The following is an 11,951-nucleotide window of genomic DNA, read 5'->3' on the forward strand; positions in this document are numbered from 1 at the left end:
ACTCTCTGTTTGCTCTACCCAGGATCCCCCGAGGCACAAGGCTCTCCTGGGCACTGCGTTCTTCCTGCTGACGCTGTTTGTGGCTCTCTACGTGCTGGTGTATGTTGAGTGCCTGGTGCGGCGGTGGCTGCAGGCCTTGGCTCTGTTCACCTGGCTCTGCCTCATGCTGCTCGGCTCCGTGCTGATGTGGGACTCCTGGAAGAACGAAGCCTGTGCGTGGGAGCAGGTAACGGTGGGAGTCAACGTCACTGGGCTTGGGTGCAGCAGCTTCTGTCCGCTTGTGGCCTTGGGGTTTATGGGAGTATGCTGTGGTCTCCCTGCAAGCTAGGGCACTGGGTTTAAGATGGCCCCAAGCTGACTCTCTTCCCAGAGTGCCCCTTTGGAGATCTGGCACTTTGGATAGAACCTGTTTGATTAAAGATGACCAAATTGCAACTCAAGAAGGCAAAAAAAGCACCTATGGGCTCGAGTGTCAGGAAGAACCGAGTAGGACGAGCCCTTGCTCCAGTAGCTTGGCCCCTTTGCACCCGCTCTCCTCTGGGTTAATTTGTTCCTGAGCAGCCTGTCCCCAGCTAGAGGCTGAGATGGCTGTTCACTCAGTAGGACAGACGTGCCACGTGACAGCTGGAGACCTTGGTTGAGCTGCACCAGCCTGGCCTGGTTAGTCACAGTTGCCTTCAAGTGGCATCCTGTGAGCACAGCCTGTGCCATTTTCTGTGATTGGATGGGCTCAGACTGGTGATTGGGTGGGCTCAGGCTGTGATTGGGTGGGCTCAGGCCGTGATTGAGCTGACTCAATCTGTGATTGGGCGTGCTCAGACTGTGATTGGGTGAGCTCAGGCTGTGATTGGGCGGACTCAGACTGTGGGTAGGCTCAGGCTATGATTGGATGGGCTCAGGCTCATGAAACCATAGGCAGGCAGGGCTGGAGTGGGAGGCAACAAGTGAGCCTGCCCCATCCCAGCCTTCCAGTGGTTATCAGGCCAACAGCTGAGCTCAATGACACAGAAACTCAGTATTCAGGTGATGAACAGGGCTCTTTAGGTCTCCCTGTTCTGCTGTGTCTGTTCCTGTGCCTCACCATGTAGGGGAGAGATGAGAGATCCCAGGGTTGGGATGTCCCAGGTGCCGAGAGGCTGAGGACCTTTCCTCCTATGTGGTCCTGGGCCATGTTGACTCTCGGGGTGCACTGTCCTCCAGGTGCCGTTCTTCCTGTTCATCGTCTTTGTGGTGTACGCCTTGCTGCCCCTCAGCACTCGGGCAGCCATCACAGTGGGGATGGTCTCCACCATCTCCCACCTCCTGGTGTTTGGAGCTGTGACCGGAACCTCCAAGACCGCCATGTCTGGCGCACAGCTGGGACTGCAGGTGAGGGAGGCCGGGTGGGGGCCGGCTCCAGCCTGGTGGAGGGTGAGCTTGGGGGCTATGTTTGCAGACCTGTGGTAGCAGGCAGGGCCCCATCTTGTCTGCCTTAACTGCTGGTCTAGGATATTCTAGACTCAGGTCCTAGCTGTGCTCAGGGTCCTGCCCTGAGTGACTCTCCCCAGGACCCTGACCTAGGTTCTTAACACCCCGGTCTTGGTATTTTCACTCTGTTGAGTAAGTGTGCCCCCAGTTCACATCATTGAGGTGCAGGGACGTGTCTTCTGACTGGCCTAAATGCCACTTCTGGGGGAGAGGTCAGAGCTCTGGGCAGCCAGCTGGGTTCTGTACCTTCTTTCTGTGGTTGGGTTCAGAGCTCAGTGAGGTAGCCAGCATCTCCTTGGAAGTACTTGGCATCCCTGGACCGGTACCATCCAGGGATAACGGATAGAGCATGTTGTCTGGTGGGGCAAAGAAGGCCCAAGTTTTGGTCCTGTGGTCATAGCAACTCACTGGGGAATCAACTGCCACCTGGACCTCAGTTTTCTGCCGAAGCCAGGGAAAAACAACGACGGGAAGAGTGTTTGGGTCAGGCAATGGGGGACAAATGCCACCATGTCTGCTGGGGGGGGGGGAGTCATGCTGAGCAAGTGCGCTGGCTAGACCATGCTGAGCCTTACTTGCCCTCGGCTGCCCTCAGCTTCTGGCCAACGCCATTATCCTCCTGGGCGGGAACTTCACGGGGGCCTTTCACAAGCACCAGCTACAGGATGCTTCCCGGGACCTCTTCATCTACACCGTCAAGTGTATCCAGATCCGCCGGAAGCTGCGTGTGGAGAAGTGCCAGCAGGTAGGGACCTACGTCCTCTCTTCCCTTCTCCCCAACTGCTGTGGACCCCACCTTGTCCTGCGCATGTGGCCCATGTGGCTGGTGCCTTGAGGGTCTCAGTCCTCGGAGCTTTGGTGACAGGGACTGTAGGTGCTCTGTCAGGGTGACCCCGTGTACATATAACCCATCAGGAAACAGTGTCACAGGTAGAGTCCGTGGGAAGAAGTGAGGTGCAGGTGGCTGGCCGGGGCCTGGGGATGCTCTGCCTGCCTCCACTGTCCTCCCACTGGTCTGCCCTTCTGTGCCCAGGAGAACCTGCTGCTCTCGGTGTTGCCAGCCCATATATCCATGGGCATGAAGCTGGCCATCATTGAGCGCCTCAAAGAGGGCGGTGACCGCCGCCACATGCCCGACAACAACTTTCACAGCCTCTACGTCAAGCGGCACCAGAATGTCAGGTGGGCGGGGCTCGGGAAATGGTATCCTTTGAGAATCCGGCCACCACTCCCCTTTCCCTGGGCAAATAGCGCTCTGTTGGGAGCCTCAATCCATGCAGATTGGCGGCCAGCTACTTCCTTGGGCCTCAGTTTCTCTTTGTTTCTCCTTCCTTCCTTCCTTCCTTCCTTCCTTCCTTCCTTCCTTCCTTCCTTCCGCTCTTTCTGTTCTTTCTTTTCTTCCTTTTTTTTTTTCCTAGAGTTGAGAACTGAACCCAGGGCCCTGCGCTTGCTAGACAAGCACTCTACCACTGAGCTAAATCCCCAGCCCCTCTCCTTGATTCTTCATGGGGAGAATCAGATCAAGGCTCTTAAAGGGCTAGGGTGGTATTAGAGGAAGAAGACCCAGTGTTCCCCCCAAATCAGAGCGGGTTACGTGACGTGAATTAGCCGGACAATTGGGTGGGGAGAGAGGGGCATTTATTTCTGATGATTCTCCCTAAAGGAGGTGATACCCCTGAGCTTGGTGACCGGGTGTCCCTGTCCTTACCTGGCCTTACTGATAGGTGCAGGATCTCTTGTGGGGTGTACTGTGGCCACTTTGAACTCTACCTGGGTCTCTGCCCGAGGGCCAGTGTTATGTCCCAGCAGACATCTTTTAGTACAAGTCAGGGCTATATCTATTGCCTGGGGTCTCACAGGACAAGGAACACAACAAGGCCTGAGGGCTTTGCCACCTACCGCCCCGGACCTCAGCTTGATTCTTTTAGGGCCTGGGGAGAATAGGAGAGAGGGGGAGTTGTATTCCCGGAGTTGAGGTCTCTTGGCTCTCTGGGTTCAGTGGCAGAGAAGAGGGGAGGGTGCTCTGTCCTGTTGTAGTGAGAGGCCTCCGGAGCTAGGATGGGTCAAGCTGGCCAGGAGCATCTCTTCTGGCCTTTGGGACTGATGGGGCAGAGGCAGGGCCGCCTCCCAGGGATCTGATCCAAGCTCTGTCCACCTGGACTAGCATCCTGTATGCAGACATCGTGGGCTTCACGCGGCTGGCCAGTGACTGCTCCCCCAAGGAGCTGGTGGTGGTGCTCAATGAGCTGTTCGGGAAATTCGACCAGATTGCCAAGGTGAGCCTGGGCATGCCGTCAGCCCGCCGCTGCGGTCACAGGACATCACGTGCTCCATGAGCTGGGAGTGGATGGGAGGCAGGGCTGAGGGCTACTGTTTGGGTAGGAGGTGATTTCTGTGTATCCCTGTGAGCTGGGTGCCAGGGTACATCCGCCTCAGCAGATGTAGAACAAGGCTGAGTGCGTGCCTGGAGTGTTTATGGGTCCAGAGCAGATGGCGACTTAGACTTGGAATCTGCAAGTGGCTTTTAGTCTGGCAGCCTTGCCTTACCTTTGGGGGTCTGGGAGCAGCCGGAATGCCCAGCCTCACTCAGAGTCTTGGCTTGACAAAGTCCCAGGTGAAGTGTGCATATAAGAAGCAGGGCAGTGGTGGCGCACACCTTTAATCCCAACAGAAGCAGGTGGATCTCTGTGAGTTTGAGGCCAGCCTGGTCTACAGAGTGAGTGCCAGGACAGCTAGGGCTGTTACACAGAGAAACCCTACCTTGAAAAACAAAACAAAATGAAACTTTGAGAAGCCTTCTAAAGGAACCCATGGCCTAGTATGATGGCACATGCCTTCAATCCCAACACTTGGGAGGCAGAACTGGCTGATCTCTGGGAGTTTGAGGCCAGTGGTGGGGAGGGGGCAGAGAAAGACACTGACTCAGACTCGGGGCAGGGGACAAGGCCTGGAGCAGACACAAAACTGTCTCCAGGACGTGAAGAGCTCAGTGTGTGTCAAGCAGAGTATCAGGGAAATAGACAAGGACGTAGTGGCCTAGGCAGAGCAGGGTTTGTCCTTCTGGCGCTGAGAAGCCTGGCATACCAAACAGGAATGGGTTTTCTTTCTTTTTAAAAAAATAATTTTTATTTTATGTGCCTTGGTGTTTTGCTTATATGTAGTAGGTGTTAGGGGGCTGGATCCCCTGGAATTGGAACTACAGACAGTTGTGAGCTGCCGTGTGGGTGCTGGGAATTGAACCCAGGTCCTCAGAGCAGTCAGTGCTCTTAACCACTGTGCCATCTCTCCAGTCCTCCAATGCTCTTCTTCTAGGGCTGTGTCGGCTCTGGTCTCCTGGGCCCTTCCTCCTTCTCCTGGGTAGACCTCCCAGTCCCATTGATTTAGTCCCAGCCTTCTGCTTGCATGGTCATTCCGCAGCTGCAGGGTTTGTATCTGTAGCCTACTGTTGTGTCCTCTTACCTGGCCAAGTATACAGTAGGTGCTCAAACATTACATAGGCAAATAAGAAAGACAGTCTCTCCTGCATGGTCCTTACTAAGCCTTGCTTTTTTCTGGGTTCCTGGCTGGGTCTCTCCAGGTCCTCTTGCCAGGCTCTGCAGCAGCCTTGAAGGCCATTCACTGCAGGGAGGAGCCCAGCTGGCCCAGGCCTGCCCTGAGCATGCCCCTTGCTTGCTTACCCCACAGGCCAACGAGTGCATGCGGATCAAGATCCTGGGTGACTGCTACTACTGCGTATCGGGCCTGCCTGTGTCGCTGCCCACCCACGCCCGCAACTGCGTGAAGATGGGTCTGGACATATGTGAGGCCATTAAGTAGGTGCAGGTGGGCCAGGGCCCAGGAGCTTGTCCCCCAGCCAAACTCCAAACCGAGGCGGGTGGGGTGTGAGGCTTGCCTGGATTCTCAGCATGCCGTGTTTAGGATGCAGACTCCTTCTCTTGGCCTCCCTTCCTCTGGGCCCACCTGGGGCTTCAAGTTCCAGAAGCATCTGAAAAGCTGGGTTAGGCCAGGCATGGTGGTGCACACCTATAATCCTAGCACTGAGGAGGCTGAGGCAGGTGGATCTCTGAGTTTGAGGCCAGCCTGGTCTACATAGCAAGTTCCAGGACTACATAGAGAGACCCTGTTTCAAAAAACAAACCAAACCAAAATGAATGAAAAGCTGAGCTTGGACAGCTGGGTTCCACACTTCCAAGGACTGAGATTGTAGGAGGAGCCCAGGACAGAAAGCAGAAGGCCTTTCAGAGGCAAGGTTCAGCTCTCAGACGCCATCAGCTTTCGGTTTCTCTGGGAAGCCTCTGGTGCCAGAGGGCATCTTCATCCAGGTAGGCCTGGATCTTCTGGGCCCTTCTGCTGGCATTGGCCTGTTGGTGAGGTGCTCAGGGGTGCGCAAGAAGATTCACGAGGTGGTGATGGAGGTGGCCTATCTAGGCAGCAGAGGAGGTACTCCATCTGATACCTCTTTGCCGTACCTCCAGAACTCTCCCCCAAGTAGTAGGCATAGTCCACAGTGCAGACACCCAGGCTGCCTGCCGTGGGACCCAGCATGTCTCCATTCTGCATTGTGGAGAGGCAGCTTTTGCTCCTGCTGGCTTAGCCTTGGTATCTTCAGCTCATCTGCAGCTGCAGTGGTGGACACAGGTGCTGGTACCCTGGGCCCCTAACCACCAGCTTGCCTGGGGGGTTTAGAGCTCTGCTCATGCCTGGGAAATAGGGGTGGTGCCACGTCCTGGAAGGCTCCACCTTGGTGCCACGTCCTGGAAGGCTCCACCTTGGGGCCTCCTTGTGCTGAATAGGGCTTTCATTTCCTGCAGGTGGAGTAGAGAAGCCCCCGTAGTTCTTGTCTGAGTGTTGGGTAGGGCTTAGCATCCTCTACACCCTGGCAGCCTTACCAGAATCAACAGGGCTGCCCGGCAGGGGATACCTGGGACAGAAGGTGGTGCATCAGGATAAATGGCATCCTAAGTCCCTTTCTCTTCTTACGCACCCTTGAGCTGGGTATGAACTTACACACTCCCAAGGATGGAGTTCTTGACCTCTCTGAAGAGGAACCTTTGCCTCCCTCCTTGGTGCGCTGCCATACCTGAGACCTCCAGCGTGTTCCTGAAGTGCTGTAGGTGACAGACCGCTCTGCTCCAGGCAGGTGCGTGAGGCCACAGGAGTGGACATCAGCATGCGGGTGGGTATCCACTCCGGCAATGTGCTGTGTGGGGTCATCGGGCTTCGCAAGTGGCAGTATGATGTGTGGTCCCATGACGTGTCCCTGGCCAACAGGATGGAGGCGGCTGGAGTCCCTGGGTGAGTTTCAGCAGGGCAGAGGCCAGGCTGATCCAGGGATGGGTGCCTGGGCCATGCTGCCTTATCTGACTTCTGTCTCCCCAGCCGGGTGCACATCACAGAGGCGACACTGAACCACCTGGACAAGGCGTACGAGGTGGAGGATGGGAACGGGCAGCAGCGCGACCCCTATCTGAAAGAGATGAACATCCGGACCTACCTGGTGATAGATCCTCGGGTACAAGGGCTTGGGGGTGGATGGGGGGATTGGGCAGCCTGGGAACAAGGTCCCAACTGCTCGCAACTGACCCTCAAGGCTGTGGTGAGGTGGCAGAGACTAGGAAGTAGGAGGACACTTCTTGAACTGGGCACATTCTAGGACACCAAGGAACAACCTGTTTGTGTTTCTGTAAGGAGGGGAGCAAGGACTGTGGGCATAGAGCGCCGTGTTAGTGCAGGCCCACGAAGCTAATTGCAGGAAGGTCTCTTTACCCCTGCGAAGACTCGGGAGCAGGAAATGGCCGGCAGCCTGTTCCTGGAGCTTGTGGGACTGGGACTCTCAGGTGGCTCAAGATGGCTCCTCTCCTGGAGCCCGGCTTGCTCTGGTGGCCCAACCGGAGAGGCTGCTGGGTTTCTCTGCTGACTGCTCCAAGCTGGCAGTCTGTTGCCTTTTGTTGTCTTTGGACTTAACCTCCTGAATCATCCGTGGAGTTTGCTCCAGAATGGTGGCAGGAGCTTCTTCCTGCTCTCTTGGTTCTGGTCCTTGGCTATGCCTGGCTGCAGCCTGCAAACCCACCTAACTCCCATTGCCTGTCTTTGGCTGCCCACAGGGCAGCCCCCACATACAGGAAAATGCCTGCTCCTGGCCTTATTGTCCCCATGTAGTCTTATTTATCCTTTTCCTTGTTTGTCATTTATGCTGTCCAAGACCATTGCCCCTCTAGCCCACAGATGGCCCAGCTCTGCTCTGAGCATGTGCTTAGTGGCTTTGAAATGGATGAAGCCCCAACCTAAAAGACATCTGCAGGCGTGGTTCCAAAACCCACTCTGAGGGCTGCCAGCCCGAGCTGGCACAATTGCAGGATGCTGGTCAGACTCTGGCCAGGCTTCAGAGAAGCAGCAGCGCGCGTGCGTGCATGTGTGTGTGTGTGTGTGTGTGTGTGCGCGCGCGGGTCACTGGCAGTGTGGGACTGTCGCTCTGCCTGGTCCCTCTCTCCAGCATGTTCATCCATTTATTCACGTAGCTGGCAGTTGAGAGGGACCTGTAGGAGTTCCTCTTCTTTCTTGTCTTCAGCCAGCATGTGACCAGGGCAGCCAGCAGGAGAAGAGCCTCAGAGGGTTTAAAGAGGTTTCTATGCTCAGAGACTCTGGAAGTTTCCAGTAAATTTGTCACTGTGCTTTGGCCAGGTCTGGGGCTGTAGGAAGGCTGCTGCCTGTTGGTGTTGGCAAGTCTGAAGAGAAGGGTTCTGGAGGGAGTGTCTGAGATGTGGGGGGGGCGAGGAAGGGAAGAGCCTCAGCAGACACAAGGTAGCCTATGCTTGTCTAATGATCTTGGGACTTTCTTTACCTCTCTTGCTTCCAGCCATACCTGGCTGCCCTGACTGGCAAAGGCCCAGGCATGTGTTAAGGGGGCCTTAGGGTTCAGTGGCACTGGGACAGGAGGCAGAGCTGGACCTTCCCTGGGCCTGGGTAAACCACTGAGGCCCCAGGATGGTGCTGGGCCCAGCAAGTGTGTGGCAGATGGGCCTGGTGCTGAGCTGGGTGTGGAGTGGGCTGGCGCTTTTAGTAGCTGTGTCTCTAAGTTCAGGCCAACACACATCTTCCTCCCATTGCCCTCACTGGAAGGAGCATGTGTAAACCACATGTGGGTGGGTGGGGCAGGGCTCCCGCTTATGCTTCCTCAAGGATGGCTGAACTTGAGCTGTGTGGCCATCAGCCTCTTCCTGACTTGGGGCTTCAGCTGGTCCCCAGGGTACCCCACGCTTCAAGAAGAGGCTCAGAAACTTAATACTTTCCCCTTTAGCAGACCAGCCAATGCTCCAGGCGTGCTCACATGCATGCCAGGGATGCCAGAGAGGGGAACAGGCAGGACAGGTCATGTCTATGTGTTTACAGAGCCAGCAGCCACCCCCACCCAGCCATCACCTCCCCAAGCCCAAGGGGGATGCGACCCTGAAGATGCGGGCTTCAGTGCGTGTAACCCGTTATCTCGAGTCCTGGGGTGCAGCGCGGCCCTTTGCACACCTCAACCACCGGGAGAGTGTGAGCACCAGGGAGACCCCCATTTCCAATGGACGGAGGTCAAAGGTAGGTCCCCTCCCATCTGGTTGCTGAGTCAAGAGCCCTCGGAAAAGGGACAGGGAGCAAAAGGCTCTGTCCCGCCCTTCCCTAGCTGCATTGTGGGTAGTCTCTGTCAAGCCTCCCTTCTGGACAGGAGGAAGTATTTGAAGAAGGCTCCAATGGGGCCTGGAATATCCTAAAATCTCCTGGTTCTTTTCCAGTCTGAGGAAAGAAAGCCAGACCCATGGGGGATGAGAGTCAGTGTTCAGGGAGTGCTTACCTTCTCCTCCTCGCCCCTTTCAGGCCTCTTCACTGCGCCGACACCGTGCCCTTGCCAGGTAGGTGCACTGCCCTCCTGCACACTGCTTACGGCTGGTGCTATGCCAGGCTCCTCCTTGCAGGCAGGTGCCCTGACCAGTCTCTATCTGAGACAGCCCCTCCAGGCCCAGCCCAAGCCTCCACGGGTTTGCCAGGGCTCAGGTTTGTCTTCTCTGGGTACAGGACCCCCAGGTCCCAGGCTCTTTGAATGACTGCTGTGTGCTACCCTAGGGCAGAGGCAGCGGGTTGCTGTGTGTTCTCTGGCTTCTGTGCTTATCTTCGCCCTAGCTGAGGTGGCCTTGGTTTAGGGGTTAGGGATGTGTCCTCTGCTTTTTACTGGGCTGCTGGCTCTTCCCCTAACCCCTTTTATGAACTCAGGGACCCCACCAGATACCAGTAATCCTACTGGCAAGTCCAGCATCCATAGCCTAGCCTCTGGCCAGGTGGGCCCCTGGAGTGATGTAGCTGTGGCTCTAATTGTAGGAGTGCCTCCCCCAAGGGGCGCTTGGATGACGACTGTGATGACGAGATGCTCTCAGCCATCGAAGGGCTCAGCTCCACCAGGTGAGGCCTGTGATCTCTACCCTCCTCTCCCTCCCAAGGCAGGGCTGGTCCCTCTGCTAGACATTGAGCCCTGGCTGTGGCCTGTAGCTCCTTCCCTTGCCCCAGGGTTGTTGCTAAGAGTGTAGCCCTCTCCTGCCCTGCGGACATTGTGCTGCTGTTTCCCCCAGGCCCTGCTGCTCCAAGTCTGATGACTTCCACACCTTTGGTCCCATCTTCCTGGAGAAGGGCTTTGAGCGGGAGGTGAGATTCGGGCAGGTACCACAGAACCTGGTGGGTGGGGCATGAACTGCCGGGTCCAGCAAACGGCACAGGGTGGGGAGATCCATGGGGCGCTCTGAACTGACTGCTGGATAGACGGGATTCTGCGCAGTCTCATTTGTGCCCATTCCCGTTGGCCTCCCCTCTTTACCTGACACCACCCTAGAGATTTGTCCCTGAGGTTTGGGGCAAGTGAGTGCTTAAGATTTTCAGGAGGATGCTATCCCAAATCCAGTCTCCTGGTTGCATACCTGTGGGACCTCCTGCCTGACTGCTGTGACACACTTTATACCCTATGGCTCCATAGGTCTAGAGCAACTCGTGGCTCCCTACAGGTCTTGGGTCCATATCAGGATCGACTTTACCTTTTCTCCAGGCAGGTGCCAGATCCAGTTTAGACAGGAGCCTGCAGCTCACAGGTGTTGAAGCAGGTTGTCCTTAGTTTTAGGATGTGGCTGTCCTGACCTTCATGGCCTGATGTCCAATATGAGGGGAGGGATCTTCTCTCTGGGGATCTGAGTAAAGTTACTGGGAAGAAAGCGGAGGGGGCTTCCCTTGGCTGTGGGTCACATGGCCCGAGTCTTGGTTGCTCCTCTACCATGGGAGCATGATGGTGTGGTCACAGAGTAGACACAGGGATCCCTACCTGTGTGTCCAGGGGCTAGGACCCAGATAATACTCCTTTGTGAGGGGTGAGGTCAGGCCTACTGACAAACGGCCCCAGGAGCAGGAGTTTGTTGCCCGCGTGGGGCCCGAGAAACGAAAACGAAAGCCTTGCTGGGTGTTAAGTATTGCCCATGCAGAGAGGAACTCTATAGTGTTGGCAGGCCAATGACTGTGTGGAGTAGCACAACCTCGAGCTCCCGCAGTGGCGCCACACATTTTATTTTAGGATATGAACTTGGAATGGCCATCATAGAGACTTTGCTGGTTGCCACCTTTCATGGTCATGTCACCTCTCCTCCACCCAGTACCGCCTGGTGCCCATCCCCCGTGCTCGCTACGACTTCGCCTGTGCCACCCTTGTCTTCGTCTGCATCCTGTTTATCCATCTTCTCGTGATGCCCAGGTCAGTCTGTGGTGGAGAGGAGAGCAAGCCCTCTGGTGACCTTGGCAGGACCCAGCAGAAACTGACAGGGTGCTTTATGGCTTTGGCTAACTGGAAGGGACCAGTGACTTCAGCTCTGCATCCCCCCCCCCCCCCCCGACTGGAGTACGGGTTATAGCCCCAGAGCTGGAGTTACTGGCCCTTCCTTGTGACTGGGAGCAAAACTGACCCAGACTCCACCTGCTGCTAAGTCCTGTTGTGTGTGTGGTCTAGCCTCTGGAGACAGTGGACACTGTCATTTCTCCTTTTCACGTGGATAGGTGAGATTTACAGAGATCGTGGCACCCAGCCTGGACCCAAGAACTCTGAAATTCCTACTTCATGTTCTGGGGTCCTGCTGGTATGGACAGGGACGAGGGACCAGGAGGACCAAAGCTTAGCCACAGATAGCTTCCAGAAGGCAGTTAAAAGAAAGCATGACTGGCCTTTGTGGTTTTGGATGTGCTTGCCAGACTACACAGGGCTAGTGAGATGACTCAGTGGGTAAAGGCACCTGCCGGCAAGCCTGACAGCTCGAGTTCGATCCCTGCCGTCCACGTGGTTAAAAGAACTGACTCCAGAGTTATTCTCTAACCTCCACATGCATGTTATGACGTGTAGGCGCCTACATATTCTCTCTCTCTCTCTCTCTCTCTCTCTCTCTCTCTCTCCCTCTCTCCCTCTCTCCCTCTCTCCCTCTCTC

The 11,951-nt window shown here is 56.1% G+C and overlaps 1 protein-coding gene across 5 annotated transcripts in view; it reads left to right on the forward strand.

Moving 5' to 3' along the window:
* The window catches only part of Adcy7 (adenylate cyclase 7), a 58,792-nt gene that overhangs the window by 35,104 nt on the left and 11,737 nt on the right, over positions 1-11,951 (forward strand). For all 5 annotated transcript variants that reach the window (XM_026789208.1, XM_026789207.1, XM_005367040.2 and 2 more), the window contains exons 3-15: positions 23-226; positions 1,201-1,368; positions 2,063-2,212; positions 2,501-2,649; positions 3,632-3,743; positions 5,152-5,279; positions 6,604-6,762; positions 6,847-6,979; positions 8,857-9,048; positions 9,325-9,359; positions 9,823-9,903; positions 10,071-10,143; positions 11,133-11,230. In XM_026789208.1, the coding sequence (XP_026645009.1) occupies positions 23-226; positions 1,201-1,368; positions 2,063-2,212; positions 2,501-2,649; positions 3,632-3,743; positions 5,152-5,279; positions 6,604-6,762; positions 6,847-6,979; positions 8,857-9,048; positions 9,325-9,359; positions 9,823-9,903; positions 10,071-10,143; positions 11,133-11,230 (1,682 nt within the window). The remainder of the gene's footprint in view (positions 1-22; positions 227-1,200; positions 1,369-2,062; positions 2,213-2,500; positions 2,650-3,631; positions 3,744-5,151; positions 5,280-6,603; positions 6,763-6,846; positions 6,980-8,856; positions 9,049-9,324; positions 9,360-9,822; positions 9,904-10,070; positions 10,144-11,132; positions 11,231-11,951) is intronic.

This window comes from Microtus ochrogaster, unplaced genomic scaffold (genome assembly GCF_000317375.1).
Source record: "Microtus ochrogaster isolate Prairie Vole_2 unplaced genomic scaffold, MicOch1.0 UNK15, whole genome shotgun sequence".
In the NCBI taxonomy this organism is placed as follows: domain Eukaryota; kingdom Metazoa; phylum Chordata; class Mammalia; order Rodentia; family Cricetidae; genus Microtus; species Microtus ochrogaster.